The sequence below is a fragment of the Lutjanus erythropterus genome, chromosome 4 (assembly GCF_056507025.1).
Source record: "Lutjanus erythropterus isolate fLutEry1 chromosome 4, fLutEry1.hap2, whole genome shotgun sequence".
In the NCBI taxonomy this organism is placed as follows: Eukaryota; Metazoa; Chordata; class Actinopteri; order Lutjaniformes; family Lutjanidae; genus Lutjanus; species Lutjanus erythropterus.
The window spans coordinates 29,098,202-29,117,889 of NC_139320.1; the positions used below are offsets into that span (position 1 = coordinate 29,098,202).

Genomic DNA, 19,688 nt, shown 5'->3' on the forward strand with positions numbered 1-19,688 from the left:
TATCGACTTTAATCAATGCTCTGTGCACTTTCATTTTATCTTCTTGTGCCCCCCAGGTGCACTTCTTCATCTGCAAATAAAGGATATTTTGTTTGAGTTTTTGTCTTTGCTAAGGTTACTGAGAACACTCAGAGCAGAGTGTGGTTTTATTCTCCCTAGAGCAAGTTGGCTTTGATTTTGCAAAACAAAATCACAACTTTCTTTTGCAGTTTTCACTTGCTCACTGCTGCCATGAAATCGGACATTTTTATGAGCAACAATCACAGAAACAGCCCGTTTCTGAAATGTGGAAAAAAAAAAATCTACCCTGAGTGAAATACACCAGACACGACTCTTTTAGAAGAATTAAACAACCTTTAAAGTAACCCTCCACTTAAAAATCTGCTTTTCTTCTCGTTCCTACAGTTGACTGTTTGAGCTTCACTGTACAGAATAATGTGTGTAGAGTTTGACACCAGAAGGATGTTTTCATGCTCATCTGCTGAAAGCGGAAAGTTTCTATGTGCTCACTGAAAAATCTAATTTTAGGATGTGAGCCTGCACGCATCTGGTCTGTGACATCACAAATAGTTTAAGAGCCAATCCTGGCCCAACATTCAACTAGCAAAAGTGTGATGAGGAAACTTACACTGACACTTACACTTTTAACTCTATAGATCCTGACATGTTTACAGTGGAGAAGAAGTAGATGTCATTTCAAAGATTTTAACAAGATAATTTAACTTCTTTTGTTAAACCAACAAAGCTTGATAATCAAAATAGAGCACTTGGTAATTCTGTTAAAACATGTCTTTATTTTATTTTACTTTGGTATTTAAATGACTCACACTAATACTGAGGATTGTTACATGAAATAGACAAAAAGAGTAAAACTTCCACAAGCTTTACTGGACAGACTAAAACTAAACTAAACACTCGGACTAAAATTATATATCGGTTAAATATGTAATGTGATTTATTTAGTTTTGCACTCTATATCTTCTGCATCTCCCGTTAGACATTAAAGACAAAACAAGTGAATATAGTTCTCCTTATTTTTATTATATAAAAAAGAAAAAAGTACAAAATTCATGTAGAAAGTTTACAATAGAAAAACGTTGAAAAACAGCAAATTACACACTGCATGTGATGACATTGAGCGTTGTCGAAGGAGCGAGGCGAGTCCTGAACCAGGAAGTGCACTCTCACAGGAAAAATAACCAGGAAGTGAGAAACCGCACGCGATCTCCTGCAGGTCGAACGACAGAAGTTCTTACAAGCGGAGTTTAAACCTGTTAGCATTCCTATGTGATGACAACAAAGACGGCTGAAAGCTCTGCCAGCAAATCGATCTAAAAAATATACAAGCGGCAAACGAGTGTTAGCGTAGTCTGCTCACTGCTTAGCGTCATGCTAGCTGAACACCTGCAGGCTGTGGTATCGCTATAACTTTTTACATCGAGGCTTTCAGACAAAACAAGGCCCTGCGCTGAAAAAAAAACCCGAAACAGTGTCGCTAAGGCTGAGTAGTAGAGCAGTATAATGAATATGGCAAAATAAAACCGCCACAGCCAATCACTTCCCTGATTATTTTTTTTTTTAAGTGTAACAGGTCAAAAAAGGGGCGCACCTTTCAGTCAAAACCTTCCCGAAATAAAAGTTTAAATAATCCACTAGGTGGGTGTTTTAATTCAGAGTACGTTACAGTACAGAAATGTAGATATTTTTTTTAGCATGTGTAGCACCACATGTAACATAGCGCCGTACAAACAGGCCAATCAGAAATAACCAGTTGATTCTGAGTATTGCTCACAGTCTGCGAGGCCTGATTTCATCTTCTATTCTTGTGCTTTTAAGAGTATAAAGGGAGAATTTTGGTACTTTTCCATTTCATCCGATGCACACAGTGAAAGCCGACACATCACTTTCAGTTTCTGTAATAATCTTGTTTCCCATTTGTGCTTTATTGTCCAAACACAAAGCTAAGAAATGACGTGTCATTCTGTTTGTAAAGCTGGAATATTAATAAAGTTGTTGACAATAATTAAAACCATTGCTTTAAAACACTGTACCGTTTTAAATAAGTGAGCAATGGTCAAGAGGTACCAATTTCTAAAGCTGATTAAATTAATTTATTTCTGTTTCTCAAAGTGATGTATCCACTTCCAGTGTGTGAACCGACAGCTTCAGCTCCATCTCACTCAATCTCTGTTTTAACAGTTACAGCTCAAGTACAACTTAATTCATATTTTTGATCAGGAATGTAAGAAAACAAATAAATAATACAATACATTTTAAAAATAGAACCAAAAAAAAAAAAAATAACAAGCTACAGAAAGGCTACATTTCAAAATAAATTATGCTCTTAATGTGAAAAATTACACATTTTCTCCCAAACTACAATGAAGATAATCGCACAACCGAAAGGGGTCAGTTTACAAACATCATCAAATACTTTTCAATCAAAAGATCCAAATTGTGCATTTTTCTTTACTTCAAATCCACTGGATTTAAATTCAAACTCTGCTCAGAAATACAAAAAGATCTCCCGAACACAGTGAACCCTTGCTTTGATAAGTACTTTTTTTTTTTTTAAGTTCATCAAAATTTTAGTTAGATTCATCTTCCAAAAAAATATTTACAAACGATCAATTCACTATAAACACTGTCGACACAGGCGGGTGAGTCTCTGCCAGCTCCCGACGCTGGCTGTGTGAGCGGCGTGGTGGAACGTACGGAGTGAAATGTGTGTGTGTGTGTGTGATGGGGATTAACGCTGTGTCTGTCCTTAAGTGACCTTTAGCCGTGCTGAAGCCGTGATCATTTGACTGTAATGCAAATGACGCTTGAATTTAGTGACTGCAAACAAAGGACTTAAAGAGCGTGTGTGTGTGTTTCTTTGAATGTGTGTGTGGCTGATTGTCCTGATGTCAAAGATTAGGCCTCAACAGAGCGCTGAGCAGAAGGCACGTCGTACGATGAAATGAAGCAGATTGGGAGAAAGGTTCACTCTGTGCTTTGCTCCATCGTGGAATAATAACACCCGACTTTTCCCTGCGATGCAAAAACACAATGTCCAGATTCACAGTTTGTAAGACTCGGTGTGGGGGGCACAGGATACAAAATAAAGACACGACAGTGATATGATGCGCACTTCAGACAGGGGTCAAATCATGGAGGAAACTGTATAAAATCAAAGGGAAGAACTGTCATTCATTTTGAGAAAAAAAAGACACATCTCATATGAAAGATAATAGAAAAAGCTCCAGAAGATAATGAAGGCCTTCACTTACAGCTCAATAAAAATTAAATACCTATATTTTCAAAACAATTTTTTCACCCAAGACTGTTCTGCCTAGTCCCGCCCTCCTCTGTCGTGATTGGCTCATACTCGTTACCTTGACGTGTCCTTGTTATTGCCAGAGAGCCTTCATTATAGTTGTGGACGGATCCATTTGAACCAGAGCTGCAACGATTAACTGATTATGAATCGATTATCAAATTCATTGCAAACTATTTTGATAATACATATTGGTTTGAGTTTTTTTTCTTTAAGCTTCTCAAATGTGAATCTTATCAGGTTTCTTTACTCCTTTGAATCTCTTTGTGCTGTGGTAAAAAAAAAAAAAAGCATTTAAGGACGACATCTTGGGCTTTGGGAAACAGTGATCAACATTTTTCACCATTTTCTAACATTTTATAGACGAAACAGCTAAGCAAGAAAAAAAAAAAAAAATCTGAATCCAAACCATGATATTTTCCTTAATGTAAACAAGTAGCTTTGAAGCAGAAACCTAACAAAATGCAACTGAAAATAATTAAAAAACTAAATAATAACTCATCTAGTCCTGTGTGTGACCCATTTATCCATCACAGCCTCTTTAAACCAGCTGTTGGACTCAACCATCGCGCTCACAGCTAGTATCAGACATCAAGTACCAGCCGTGAGGCGGGACTAGTTGGAACAGTCTTTACGAAAAAAAAAAAAAAAAAAGCTTTCCAAAATGGACACTTTTGACATTTCAGTCAGTTAACACAACCTGTCAGTTTGACCCAGGTCTGCCATGTGCGCAGACACACACACACACGCACACACACTGACTCACACATACTTGAGTCACGCCTGCTACATAAAGAGCCGCCCCCGAGAAGTTGACAAAGACAAAAAGACAGAAAGCAAGTGGATTTTACAAAATATACAGGAAGAAAGCGACCGTCAGTCCGTCAGCTGCGGTCTGTTCCAGCAGATCGACTGACGGACGGGCTGTCAGACAGACAGGCAGGTGGGTGGGCGGGGCCCAGTTTCCACAGGTAGCACCCTGATCCAGCCTGCAGGTGGCGCCGACACCTCCAGCTGCTGCTCTCATCCTCCCAGATTCTTTGTTCGAGCAAAGGTTTGATTTTAGGCCGCGTTCGTCCTCCAGTGGAGAAACCAGTTGTGGTTGTTCTGTCAGTCAGTGGCCTGAATGTTTAAAAAAAAAAAAAAAAGTTGCCATGGTAACCGGTGGTTGCAGGTGAGGCAGCTCTCTACGTGAGCCTGTAGAGCGTGCTGAGAGTCTGGGTGATGAAGTTGAGGAGTCCTCGGCAGGCGTCTCTCCAGTCCTGCCAGTGGGGGACAGCGTGCTGTGAGGAAGACAGACAGAGAGACACGGTCAGGGACATCGGGGAAAGAAGGGGACACCTGAGTACACCTGCAAAGATACCAGAATGAAAAGAGTTGGGAAGACAATTTATATATACAGTGGAGTCCTGCACCGGGTCGGGTACCCGCGGGTACTAAAAAATATATTTATATAATTTCACAGGTGCAGGAACAGGTAAAAAATTAAATAATTGTGGGCGGGCAGCAGGCGAGAACCATAATACAATAAATACAATACAATAATATGCTCTTCTCCCCTGACAAAATCAAAAATGAAAATGATTGTGCAGTATTTCAACATGTATATCTGCTAACTGCAATTAGATCAAGCCTAAGATTTTATTGTGAAAGGGTGTGACACAAGCTTTGACCTCACTTCCTGCCAAAAAACTGGGATGTCACTCTTTGATTTGACAGTGACAAAGGCTAGTTGCTGGCTAAATCAGATGAGAAAAAGGCTAAATTAGCCACCAAATTATAGACAAAACATCGTCAAAGGCCAAGTTGTATGTTTGGTAGGATCGTGGTGCGTTCAAAGACTGTGAGAATAACACTGTCGGTGACTTTGCTGCTTGTAAAAAGATTCAAAAGGTATTAGCTTTTGATGGTTGCAAGCAGGCTAGTTCTGGATCTCAGTCTTGTGGGTGCAGGTGGGGTTGCGTTTCCAGAGCTGGACCCGTGCAGGACTCTGACGTACCGGGCCCTTATGCTGCGAGAGTCCAGAAAGAATAAATAGCTGTATTCACTTATTTGGGGAGGGACTCATAGACAATAAATACAATGCCCCAGGAAATAAACCGCAGACACTCTGGATTATTCAGTGTCTGACCTTTTCAGACGAGCCAAAATGCTAAAAAATGCACATTTTTTGACACAGTGTCCCACAAACAGCTCACACAACATAATAGACTTAATCACAACTTCATGAAAGTCAATGATGTTCCCTGTTGTCCCTGCTGACATGTGTGGAAGAAGACAATGAAGACCCTATTATTATTAGTTCAATCCAAAAAACACTTTCCAACTTATCCAGCTTTATTTCTTTTATATTTTTTATGACATCAAAGCTGGGGAAGGTGGTTTATTTTGGCATTATAGAGCAAAAAAACCTCTACATATTTGAAGTGGTCTGAGAGACAACTGGACTGGTTCTGTTTTCAGTCCAATGACAGGAGACTTTGACCAGTCACAGGTTGGTAAGATAGTCTCATTCACAAAATCTCAGTGTGTGACGACCTGGGAGTAAGACTCAACAATCAAATATCTTTAGCTTTAAGAAAAAATCTTACAGAGGTGGAGGGCTTGAGTCACATGATTTGACTTAAGTCAGACTTAAGTCTGATTAAAAACTGATTAGACTTGACTTTAACTTGGTATTCATGACTTAAGACTCAACGTAGACTTTATACAGATGACTTGAAAGGACTTGAATGTTATTTTGTTTTAATTTTTCTAGTCAGCGACTTGCTCGACTTGTAGCAGACTTGACTTGCTTGATTCTCACTACAGTGACTTGGGACTTACAAATGTGCAAATAAAGTATTAAAAAACACAGACTGAGCTCATGTGATTGTTGTCAGATTCATCAGGCGATCATTTGTGCAGCTGCAGCATCTCTGGACATGATGTCAAACACGCCAGATGTTTAAAAAACCTCACCTGAAAGCTAAATAACAACAACCTGCGTGCAAAGAAAAAAATCCTTGAAGCCGATTACTCGATGTCTCTTAAAGACAGAGGACTTGGCGTACAAAAGAATAATAATAATAATAATAATAAAAAAAAAGAAAGGAGCATGATGTCATTTTCGGGAAGAGAAGTGAACAGGAGGATGTAACAGAGAGAAACTGAGACTGCATGTCTGCACAGCACAAGAGGACAAACAAGAGTGTGTCTGTGTTCAGGATGCTGCTCTGAACTGGCCGACTGTCACGTGCCTGTGGTTAATTCCCCCTCCGTCCTTCACTATGTCCTTCCTTTACGCTCTCCATCCATCCTTCCCTCGTTCCTTTTGTTTCAAACTGAAACAGAAAAGTGTCTGACTCTGCTTTTGGCCCGGCTAGGGTCGTAAACAACACACACACAGAGACACACGCACAATTTCCTCAATTTCCCCTCGAGAATAAAGTATCTGCCTGTTTTCTCTCTCTCACACACACGCACACACACACAGAGCAGACAGACAGTTCAATGAGGGCAACCACCCCGAAACCTGCTACACATGTCTGCAAACTGGATGTTACACCCTCATAAAATGTGTGTGTGTGTGCAATCCATGTCTGAGTCACAGCCAAGAGCAGGTGACGTCATCTTTGTTTATGTGCCGAAGGCGGGAGGGCAAAAGAGAGAGAGAGAGAGAGAGAGAGAGAGAGAGAGAGAGAGAGAGAGAGAGAAGCGGGGAGGTGTGTGTGTGTGTGCGTGCATGGGTGTGCAGTGGGGGAGGAGATGCAGGGAGGGAGCTGCCACTGCTGCCAACTCCTCACGCGATGTAGAGTGCAGAGGGAGGGAGGGAGGGAGGGGCAGAGAGGGCGAGATAAAGAAATAACAATAAAGTGAAACAGATCAACAGCAGCAGAGAAACATACTGTTATTAGATCTGCGTGTTTGAAAATCAGCTGGTCTTTTTAGATGAAAAAGAAGATTTTGCACACAGTTTTCACACAATTAGGTCTGAAAAACTGTTGTACTAATAAAGTTATTTAATCCATAAAGAGACTGATTTAAAGAGGAGTAACCTTTATGAAGATCAACAACAAAAAAACAGAAAGAGAAAACAAGAAGAGAGGCAAAGAAAGTGAAATGAAATAGAGTAGGGAGGAGAAAAACTGGCCCACAGATCACAGATGACATTGATCCACTCACACACACACACACACCACAAAGTATTGATCTGTCTTCCCCTCACACACACACACACACACACACATGTCATTACATATGCATGCACACTCACATGCTCACCCATGCGAGAACACTGGACTGATAAGAATCAATGTGACTGTGCTGTATTCAAGGACACAGTAAACACCGAACACATCCTCAGCTCACCTCAGCTGGAGGGAAAAAACACGACAACAGCGACCTGAGCGCACGCTGAAAGTTCAGGTGATGTTTACCATTGTTTTATCTGTGTACGTCATGTAGACAGTTTTTCTTTTTTGTTTTCATTAGCTTATTTATGTTGCGTGCGACAGTCAACGTCACATTCACAACTTTTTTTTTCCAAAGTGTTTGCATGTAAGTGAGAAAGCAGAGATAATACGAGCAAAGTGAAATCACACAATCACACAACACTTTTCGACTCATACAACAGCAAAAAACCCACATTAAAGGTACAACAAAGCTAAACGCTGGCTACTTGCTACTGAAAAATAAATGTGTTGCTTGGGACAAGACTGACTTTTCTTTAACTCCTAAAATGCAATAAATATCTGCAGAAGAGGTCTTTTTATATTATCATCAGGTCACATGCAACAAAAAAAGACAATATTCCCAGTAAGCTGCTTACATGGCAAACAAATGTTCCCGTTTCCCATTAATATAATGATGTACCTTATATTATATATCAGATCCAAAGCATATCCAAAAACCTGTTGATATCCAGGTCTTTAATAATGTTTAAAAGTAGGTGTGTTTCTCCATTTTCTTTTGTGCATTGGTCTCTACACCAGTCCTACAACTGTTGGATAATTAGTTTGTTTACAGCCCACAAAGCTGATCATGAATGTGTCGCAAACTGTGGTAAAAACCCCAGTTGAGACACATATTCCTGCTGTATTTATGTCCAAGGACTGCTCCTAAAACATGAATATCAGCATATGTCTTCATTAGAAAACGATGCATTCAGAATAAGACGTAATTAGAAATATCCAAACGTAATATGCTGTTTACTTCAGTATTTTGTGGCAAACATGAATGCATGGCTCTCCTCACTCCCCAAAACCTTAAAAAAAAATCAAACTAACTCAGCTAAGTAACTGGACAAACTATAAACTACACACTGAGGTCCCTCCTCTTACCGCTCTGCGGAGAGCTGTGGCGTTGAATTCATCTCCGATGACCCTCAGCTGGTTGGCCACTCTCCTGACATCCAGCTCCCGTACTGCCTCCTCCCTGGGGGCTCTGTGACGTGGTGAAGCCCAGGATGGGTGCTCGTTCTGGGGCAGCAGGTCAGGCAGAGGTCCCTGTCGGCTGCAGGCCTCCTGGTGCTCCTCTCTGTCCGAGTCTGCGGCGGAATAGACAAAATCACATTCAGAAAATAAGATTTTAACAAAGAAAATAAACAATGTGTTTCTCCCTCATTTTATTTTTACCGTTGTTCTTCTTCATGCCTGACCGTCTGTCTGTCTTCCTCTTGAGAAGAAACATTCATGTAAGCAGAGACAGAGGTGCTTTACTGGGTGCACAGAGCCTCTGGTTATGCTTAATTGATTCTCAACAAGCGGTGTACATTAATAGCCTCCTTACACGCTAATGCAGACAGTTCACATCAGCACACATAGTAACACATGAGCGGGCATCACAGGCCAGGCTGCCAGGCAACAGAGACATATTTAATGAGCAAACACACCAGAACACACCCCAAAAAACACACACATGATCATACACAGACGTCACAGGAATCCCCCATCCACCCCTGTCAGGTCGTCACTGGCCATCAAGTTCAGCCTCACTGTGGCTTTACAGGTAACTCGATTCTGATTGGCCAGTTACAGCATTCTGAGGTCTGTTATTTCTTTATAGCAGACCGTTGCTATGTATAACAGGTCGTTGCTATGGGTGCAGCTTTCATCTTTGACTCTGGAGAAGCAATAAAATCATTTTAAATCAATAAAATCATTTTTAAATTAATAGTTTGTGTCCAGTTATTGATTTATTTTGTAGTAATAGGCTAATGTACAGTGAGCGGGTAATTGTGAAATAATCCCTAAGAGGATGATTCAAGACCCCTTCGCTTCCCGTTAAGGTCCTCCATTATTTCAGAATAATGACTCTCACTGTACATTATCCCTTAGGTAATATACAGACACATATTTTGTTTTCATATGTGAGCATATGCATGTTTTTGCTTGCCTATAGTTGAAAAAAATTTACGTTAGAAGTAATCGTCTCTGATGCAGAAATAACAGGAAGGAGTGAGGTGACTTTTCTTCATATGCAAAAGCATATGTACATTTAAACTTCCAAGTTGACCTCTGACCTTAAAAATAAATCCACAGTAGTTCCTGCAGTTCCCAACAGGGTTGTTTAGTTCTCGGTCCACAAATATTTCTTGAGGAGCCTGATGGGGTGACTTATTCTCCTCTTCATGGAACTTGGGAGAATAATCTCTTAATCTGCTTAATAAGTCTGGTATGGAGAGGTACTGTTGCGTGTGTGTATGTGTGTGTGTTTGTTGTCTTTGCAGACTTTGTTTGTTTTTGTCAGACACCTGAAACGTCCGTCTGGTCGCTTTAGCAAGACAAACAGGCCTAAAACTACCAGAGATATTATGATCTTTGAAAGCTGATGTGGAACAAATGTGATTGGTCTTTTGAATTTTGATTTAGTTTTGATTTTGATTGTTTACATACTTGTTTATTTGGTTATTTTTCTTGTTTGATTTTGTTTCTTAAATCCAATAAACCATTTTTTAGAATGCAGAAGATTGCAAGCATCATAACCACATGAAACTATTTTTTTATATGTAAGACAAAACAAAACTGAAAAGTACTACTGAAATAATGACACCCTGAAAGTGATTTTTCTCTTATTTGTTTGTTCAAAAACTGTTTTATTTAATTAAATTATGATGCATTAAATTTCAGTGGGTTTTTTGTCTTACTTTTGAATAGCAGCTCTCTTTGAGATGCTCAGATAACCTGTTGTAACCTCTGCGCGACACACCTTTGGGTCCTTTGTCCACAGCTTCCCTGTGAAACGACCCCTGTCTCGATGAGCGCCTGCAGCAACCACAACTCTAGTTGCCACAGAAACGGGCACCCCTGGCAACCACAGCATCTGCTTTGCTAGGAGGATTACAACTGATCCTTTAAAGATGCAGGTGACTAGACAGACAGAGAGACAGAGGGAGAGAGGAAAGAGAGAGCGGGAGAAAAAAAAAAAACAAAAAAAAAAAAAACAAATGGAAAACCCTGGCTTGTTGCCAAGGTAACTCTGAGGCAGCACTCCTGGAGACGTCTCAGTGCGATTGGCCGACAGAGCGTGGGGCTGGGCCGTGATAGGGTGGATGGAGGGGATGGGGGTGGGACTGTTTGATACGCTGACAGCCTGACAAGGTGATAGAGAGATCCCCTGACCAGTAAGATGAGGGAGGCAGAAGAGACCGGAGGGCTGGAGGAGGGGGGCGGCATTAAAAATCAAAACAGACTAAACCAGATATACTAAGATGGGAGGTGGAGAGCGTCATGGTGACCTGGATTAATCTCTAACTTTACTTATGTTGCTCTTTTTTTGACAAGACAACAAATGGACAAAATTAAGTGACAGACTGACTGAACTATTAACTGAAAAATTAACCTACAAACTGGCAATGAGGGCTGCAACAAAAAATATAATATTATATCAGAAAATGGTGAAAAATGTTGATCACTGTTTCCAAAAGCCCTAAAATGTCTTGTTCTGTCAATAACCCAAAGATTATCTGACTCATAACTAACTGACTAATTACAATATCTGACTGGAGACTCATTGATTATCCCAAGTGTCTGACTAATTGATTAAGTAGGTTCCTGAGCAGCTAACTGAATAATGAACTTGCTTATTGACTGGATAACAAACTGATTTCCTCATTAACTGACCGACCATTTGACTTTGTGATTCATAGATTGATAAGTGCAGAATAATGTTCAGTGAGCAGATCATTAAAACCAAGGGGTCCTGCAACGACAATTTAAAATAAATATGGATTAAAATATGATTTCACTTGTTCAAAATTTATTTCCATTCGAAATTCCATTTGAAAATGATTTTATTGCTTCCACTAATTCCTCCAGAGTCAGTGATCAGAGCCGTGTCCATGGCAACGGTCTGTTATTCATAGCAGCGGCCCTGCTATTCAGAGATAACATACCGTAATTGACCAATCAGAATCGGGTATTCAACAAAGCCTTGTGATAAGCCTGATTAACAAACTTTAAATCTGACAAACTGGCTTTTCTGAGTCTGACTGTTTAACTTAACTCTCTAAATAAATGGCTTAAAATGAGCTTTCTGAGAAATCCGTAGTCTGAATGAACGGCCACATGTAGTTTAATTTAGTTTATCTACACATGTCTGTATGTAAAAGACAATAAGAATAATTAAAAAGTTAGAAAATTGTGCAGGAAACCATAAAAGGGCTTATTAAGATACTTTCCCTGTATACATAACAATAGAAAAAAAATGAACAATTTACATAAAAGTGTATTTATTTACTGTTTCTGACCAAATAAGGACTAGTTATTTATTCATTTGTTCAGTTTTGTTCAGAGCAAATGTGCCAGTGGAGGCTAATTTTCCATTGCAGTCTCTGTGCAGGTGTAATGAGAGCTATAAAAAATAATTTAAAAAAACAACATAAAAACAGGAAGAGCATTATTGTACAGCAGAGCAAACTGACAGGCCGACTTGACTTGGTGCTGGAGGAAACGCTGCACATCGTTTCTCAACTGCAGACAGAGCTGAGAGGACAAGCCTGAACATGCCTGAGATTCACAGCTGACCTGCAGCTGAGAGGGAGGGTGGAGGTGGGGGGGGGGGGAGGAGGAGGAGGAGGAGGAGGAGGAGTGTATCTGTTTACATTGCAACAAATCTGTCACAACAGGGTGGACTGGTGCCAAAATGAAAAACCTGCTGAGCCACCGCTGCCACCTGAATTTCCCTTTCTTTCCCTGCGGGATACTCTGACTCTACATGATCCATCCCATGATAATACAGAGTGTCTCCCTCTTCAGTGAACACAAACCTCTGCTGTTTTGACTAAACACAGGAGCCCAAATTAAACAAACTGCGAGGTAATCTACCTCTAACTCCCTCTTGATTGTGATCAACTGCTTGAGACATAAATCAACAACTTACAGACCTCTTTACCATCCAGAGTGACACTTTAGTCTTAAAATAAAGACATTACAGAGTATCAGCTACTTTAATAACTCTCTTTGACAATGCACCACCAGGAAACAGGTGCAAAGTCCATCAGTTTTATTATAAAACTTTCCCTGATTCAAGACAAAAGAAATAAGTGAGTGTGTCTTTACTTTCTGTACTGATGCCCATCATTTCCTCCTTCCTTTCCTCACATCAACCAGAGACAGGCATCATGAACCGTCTGCTGAACAAAACCAGTTTGACTGGTTTTACTGTCTGTGCAGCTTCCTGACACACCGGCACAGTGGCCTGCTGGTTAAAGGGGCATTCTGCAGCAGCAGAGTCATATGTTTATCCCTGTGCCAGACAGCTGGAACACATCCCCTCATACCATAGACCACCTGTCCCCCGTCAACGCCGCCCAAACAGTCTCCTGTCATGGAAGCAGGGCCCACATGAGCGATACTCTCCTGCTAACTGATAACTTTATTTTAAGAGTGGAAGTCTGACTGAGCTGTGTGGCTGAGTCACATCTGAACCTGCATCCACAGCTGCTCATCTGTTAAATCTACAGCTTGTTCCTGGGGTCGTGAACCTGCCAGCGTTGGCCATAAATCAACAGTGACTAGTCTTGTTGTTGCTCGTTCTGGCAGGCTCAGTGATTACTGATGTGCTCTGATACAGATCTGTGTTACATTGGCGCCCTTTCCCTGTCAGCCAAAACAAAGGGAGAACAAACCCACATACTTTGATTGACACTACGCAATAACTCGCTTCCTTCTGAGATTTGTTTTTAAGCTTCTACCCTTCATCACATTTGAAAGTGAGTACCATGGCCTCACCAGACTGTCCTCCTGAGAAGTCTCCACCCCTTTCTTCCCTCCGACTGCAGAGCGGCGAAGGAGGCGGTGTCGGTGATGGTGATAACGCAGGCAACTGCTGGAGAGTCTGGGTCTCATCCCGGCCCTCTGGGTGGGGGTAAGGCAGCGGGTACACCCAGAACGGGTACAGATGGTGGTGATGATTATGATGGAGGTGCATGCCGCTGGTTCCGGTCCCAGAGCCTGTGGTGATGGTGGTGGTGGTGAGCAGGCCGGGCCAGCTGTGGAAGGGGCGAGGCAGCTCCATGCGGCAGGTGTTGTGGCGAGGAAGAGGGCCGTTTCCTCCTCCTCCGGTTTCCCCCACACTCTCGATGGTCTCTGCACGGGCCATCTCAGTAGTAGCCTGAAGCACACATGGAAAAAATGTATGTGCATTTAATCAATCAATCATGTTTTAATTGTGTGTTTTGAGTCTATAGTTAATTATAATTATTAGTAATATGAGTGACAGGTCAATCTTTAAGTACCCTGATGTCACTTGTTATTACTATTAGAATTTTTTCACTCCCTAATATCAACCCAGCGACACCAAAAATCAAGTTTCTGTCAGGCTCTAAAACATACATGTAACACTGCACACTTCAGTTGCATCTTTGCATGTATATATTGAACCTGCACAGACGTTTACATCCCATTGCACCTTGTATTCTTATAAATCTATTTATTCTGAACGAGCACTACTTGCATGTAAGCCGCTACAATTCAGTAAATGTGCCATATCCAGAATTGCAATATCAGCTACCTTATTGTTTTAATAGGTTACACCAAATACATGATTTATTTTCTATTTCTTATTCTCTACTTTTAACTGATATGTGCCAATGTACTGACAAGATTGTCACACAGTTACATTATACTACTATTTTCTTCTATTTTATTGTAATTATATTCTATATACATGCTCAGTACAGCTCTAAGTTTTATATATAATATTTAATAACATTTAATACAAATTCACACAAAATAATAAATCCTGCAAAACATAAAAACTACAGGACTACTCTGAAAAATACAACTGCTATATACATACTATTTCATAACAATAATAACAACGCAACTACTCATAAAATAAAATAAACATATAGCAAGCTATCTTTTGACTACAAACCGGACTGAAAAGGTGTTAAGACAAGAGTATTTCATGGTATAAAACTCATAAACCCACAGTTCTAATTTTAGCACCATTGTGTTTTTTTTCTCCTCCCAGTTTGACCCACCAACCTACATCCTCCTGTCGGCCGCTGGGGGGCAGCACCGCGGCTCTGCTTCGGGAGCACGAGACCTGTGTTTGTAAACAAATCCGTGCAGTCCGAGCACGAGGAGGCGAGCGCGCGCGCGCGCATACATACACAAACACACGATGAACAGAGCGCAGCGCGTGCGGAGGCTCGTTTTAACGGCGGAAAAAGGAGATATGTGACGGTGAAATATCAACGTTCAGTTATCGATCGGAAAACAGCGAGAGCGAATGAAAATTTGTCACTAAGGTCTCAAATTTTGCTTATTTGCGAGGACAAGATAAATCTTTACATTTTACAGATGACGTCCGAGCAAAAACCAGAAAACGTGTAAATAAATAGAAACAACGTTTGTTGTTTCGGTTCAGAAAAAGCTGAGATTCAATCCACAAACGACTAATTTGTTAAACTCCCTGAGGTTAAGGACGAGTTTATGACCGCTGTAAAACACACCTCCGTCTTTGGTGTTGCCCAGATTTTAAAATATATTTGTATGTCACATTTTTAAACTTTGCTTTTGATTTTTCTTTTTTGGCTGCTCACAAGCACGTCGTTGACTTTTCAGTATCTAACAAGTCTGGACGTGTCATAAATATTAAATAAACAACACGAAATTGTATAAAACTCCGCTAACTGACCAATAAAAAATAAACTCAAGCTGTAACACTGTACGTGTGTTATAGTCAAGTTTATTGTAAAAGTTTCAGATAACAGTAGGATATGATGTTAAAGAAGCAGGCATGAAATGCAGCGTGCTTTTCCTGACAGCTGGGCAGATGATGCAAAGCTGAGCTGTCAAATTCACCACCAACTTCTGCAGCAATGATAAAAACACACATCTTCTCCACATGAAAGCTCTTACTTGGTCTATGTGAGGCTCCGTGGTGAGGCTGTCTGCGGGTCACAAAGCGACGGTAACCGGTGGACATGGGTGATGAAATGAGACCAAACAAGCAGCTGATGCGACCACCGGTGAACGATCACGAGACAAGACGGTGTTTAAAAAGTCCACTCGGAGGAGGAAATAACTGTGTCATTCCATCTCAAGTTTCCCGGTTTGGATTGTCTCGATAAACGATCGGTTTGTATTTCTGTCGCAGATTAACCCATCAAAGATAAAGTACCGACGGACGACATGAAGAATAACGGAGCAGCTGTCTGTATGTTGTGTTCTCAGTCTGTTCCTCTGGTTCTCTCTGAGCGGGTGTCACTCCGCGGAGCTTTAAGACAGTTTCTGTCAGAGACAGCATCACATCCGGTGTCAACTTCAAAATAAAATCTACCTCAACCTTCACTGTACTGAGCAATATATAACTAAATATCCTGTTATTTTTATTGACCAAATTCCTCGATATTTATCGATACTGCGACAGTATTGTAAGACTGACTGTTGGTGCTTTAACAAAATATTAACAAATTAGGTTTTTGATAAATAACCATCAGTAATGTGGTTATAATGACTAAGAGGGTAAGGACCTGCTGGATAGCTGGTCTCATGATATCAGTATTGCTTCTTTTGTCCAGCCCTACCTTAATATGTTTGTTCTGGTCAAAATGTTTAAGTTTAACAGAGATTTTACAGCCTTTCAGCATCTTAGTTCTTAAATCAAAATAGTGTGATAGGATGCATAATTCGTCAATATGTAGATATAAATAAAGAGAAAAAAAATCTTTATTGGAAAAGAAAGAATAAAAAAATACATAATAAAAAATCTATTAAAAATATTTTTAATTCATTTATTTATTGACAGAGAAATATTCAAATGTACTAAAATGAGCTAAAATATGTATGAGGACAGAAAATAGTGTGAATTGGTGTAAAATATGAGCATATGACAGGAAGAAATTAATATTACTAGTGCATCATGTAGACATATACCGGAGATTTAAAAATGTTCATCAACAGTTTCACATAGGACCATATGTATTTGTACTTGTGTGTGTTCTGGTGTGTAAAAATCCTTTGTACAAACAAAACAGATTTTTTTTTTCACCTCATAAAAAATGCAGCAATTAATCATCCGTTCAAAGTTCTCTCCATCTACGGGCCTTCTCGGATCCACTTACAATGCTTTTATTTTGAAGGTCGCACCATTGTTTTGTCTTGATCATCGTCTTCCGTCACCACGCCTCTCTGCTCCTCCTCAACAAGTGCTGACATGCTCCTCGACAGGATGCTGCTGTTTCCCTTTCCCTCTCTCTCACCTCTCTGTGTTTTTGTCTCTCTTTTTTCTCTGCTGTTTTTATTTTTATTCCTGCAGCATTATATAACAAAAACTTATATGAACTCTGTAGTAGTGGTGTGTTTGTTATTTCCATGTCTGTACGTATCAGCGCAGGCCAGAACACTTTATTATCAAACTGTCCATCAAGGGCTGAACCATGTAACAGTCAGTGCTCCTCACATCCTGTATTTTCCCTCCTTTAACTCTTTATCTCTCATCTCACGACAAAAGACACTTCCTCATCATGTGATAACTCCACACAAGAATCAACAAAACAAAACATCCCCCCACCTACACACACACACAAACACAGACACACTGCCCCCTATCCTCACCCCCCAGCTGGCTTTCCCCTAATTTCCTCCTCAGCTTGACACATCTGCAGCAGCTGTAAACCAACACAATGTGCTCTTGTGTGTGTGTGTGTGTGTGTGTGTGTGTGTGTGTGTGTGTGTGTGTGTGTGTGGATCTGAGCTGAGCGGATCTGTTTGTTGTAACACATTCACTCTAAGTGCAGCGAGAGTGTTGAAACCATTACAACCTGTAATCACTTCTGACAGTTGTGATTTAGTTTTGCATGTGAGTCATGCACAGGAGGATAAACCTCCATTGTTTCTGCTGCAGAGGCCTCTTGGCTGAGTGTGTTCACCACGGTGGATTATTTATTTTGTCTTGAGGGTTTGTTGTTGCATTATATTTTCATAAAATTACTGAGTAAAGTACGGACGGTGATTCAGGACCTCCCAGCTTTACGGTGGGGTGTTGTGTTTTATGTGAGGGATAATGTAGAGTGAGCAGGCCATTATTGTGAAATAAATCCCGACATGATGATGCAATAATGACCTGCTCACTGTGCATTAGCCTACTTTTCATGTTTACTTGCTGAAAAAAAAACCTATATATGTGTCTCTCTCACATTTATGTAACACAAAACATTATTTTTAAATTGATTTTATGATTTTATTTTGCAATAGTGACCTGCTCACTGTACAGTATCCTGGAAAAAAAATCATCCCATCAGGCTCCTTAAGAAATATTTATGGCCAGGCAGCTAAACAACCCTGGTTGGAACTCCGTGAACTAGTTTTGGTATATTTTTAATGTCAAAGGTCAACTTGGAATTTTAAAATGCACATATTCTTTTGCATATAAAGAAATGTTGCTTCACCCCTCCTGTTCTTTCTGCATCTGAGACGATTACCTTTAAAGTAATTTTTTCCACTTTATGCAAGCAAACACATGCATACACTCTACGAAAATAACATATTTTAGAATATACAGTGACCAAGTCATTATTGTGAAATAAACCCCGACAAGGTGATGCAGGACACCAACAGGAAATGAAGCGACCTTTAATCATCCTACCAAAATAAATAAATAATTGGACACAAAATGTTAATTTTAGAATGAGTTTAGTGATTTTAGATGATTTTATTGTTCCTCCACAGTCTATGATCAGACCTGTGTCCATAGCAACAGTTTGTTCTTCATAGCAACAGTCTGTTATACAGAAATAACAGAACTTTGAATGCTGCAATTGACCAATCAGAATTGAGTATTTAACAAAGCTATGTGATAATTTGCAATAACGACCTGCTCACTGTACATTATTCCGCTTATTGCATAGCTGCTTACCAAAGAAATCGATAAATTGACACAATTATTTTATTGCTCCTCCAGAACTGTGTTCATAGCAGCAGTCTGTTCTTCATAGCTACAGTCTGGTACACAGAAATAACAGACCTTAGAATGCTGTGATTGACCAATCATAATCCGGTATTTTAACAGAGCCATGTAATAAGGTGTTTTGATTTTGGGGTGAACTGTCGCTTTAATATCAGCAGTAAGGAGTTAAACAAGTCGACTGCAGACTATTTGGGCTTCACAGGGGAGCACTTCATTAAAGTGCACATAAAGATTGTGCATTTTAAGAAGTACATTTAATCCAGTCCAGTGAGCACATTTGTTGTAGCTGCACAGATGTTGTGGTGCCACACGACTGTTATCCAGCAGATTGTCTTGCATTATTAAAAAGCGCTAGAAAAAATAAAACTATTTTAATGAGAAAACTTCTTAAGCATCAACTTTACAATGAATATTCAATTCTCCCTGCTCTAGTTTGCACATGTGCTCCACTGAAAAGGATTTTATTTTTGCAGACATTAATGAGAACAGAGCTCCATCTGCCCGGTAAAATAAAATGTTTTCTCTGTCACATTTTTGCCATTATGCATGATTTTGTTAGTCAGTAAGACTAATTTTTTTGTCCTGGATGTCATCATGTCCAACAGTGGACTGATTCAAAAATGATTAGCAATGCAGATTTGTTTCCACCTTCAGAAAAACACCAAACACGTCTGTGTGTGTTTATCACGGTAATGGATATACAACCAGAGTTTCTTTGAAATGCAAACGGACTCTCTGCATTTAAATCTTCAATAGAAATCCTTTTGATGACATTTAGGATAGATTTCCTAAACCCAAACATTTGAAAGTATAATCCAGGATTAGTGAATGTTTTGTTAGCACTGGAATCCATTTATGACAGATCGTTTAATCCAAATATTCAGTCAGCCATTAAACTGTCTGCACACTTGATGCATTCAGAGGCACATTTTAAAAGGCACCTCTAAGAATCTGTCTGTAGCTACTTATG

The 19,688-nt window shown here is 40.0% G+C and overlaps 1 protein-coding gene across 1 annotated transcript; it reads right to left on the reverse strand.

Moving 5' to 3' along the window:
• Positions 1-4,443: 4,443 nt before the first annotated feature.
• Positions 4,444-16,028, reverse strand: bbc3 (BCL2 binding component 3). Its single transcript, XM_084717547.1, has 4 exons — positions 15,670-16,028; positions 13,531-13,912; positions 8,641-8,846; positions 4,444-4,602 (listed from the first exon to the last, which is right to left on the reverse strand). The coding sequence occupies exons 2-4, from the start codon at positions 13,898-13,900 to the stop codon at positions 4,507-4,509; spliced, it is 672 nt and encodes a 223-aa protein (XP_084573673.1). The 5' UTR covers positions 13,901-13,912; positions 15,670-16,028; the 3' UTR covers positions 4,444-4,506.
• Positions 16,029-19,688: the final 3,660 nt, after the last annotated feature.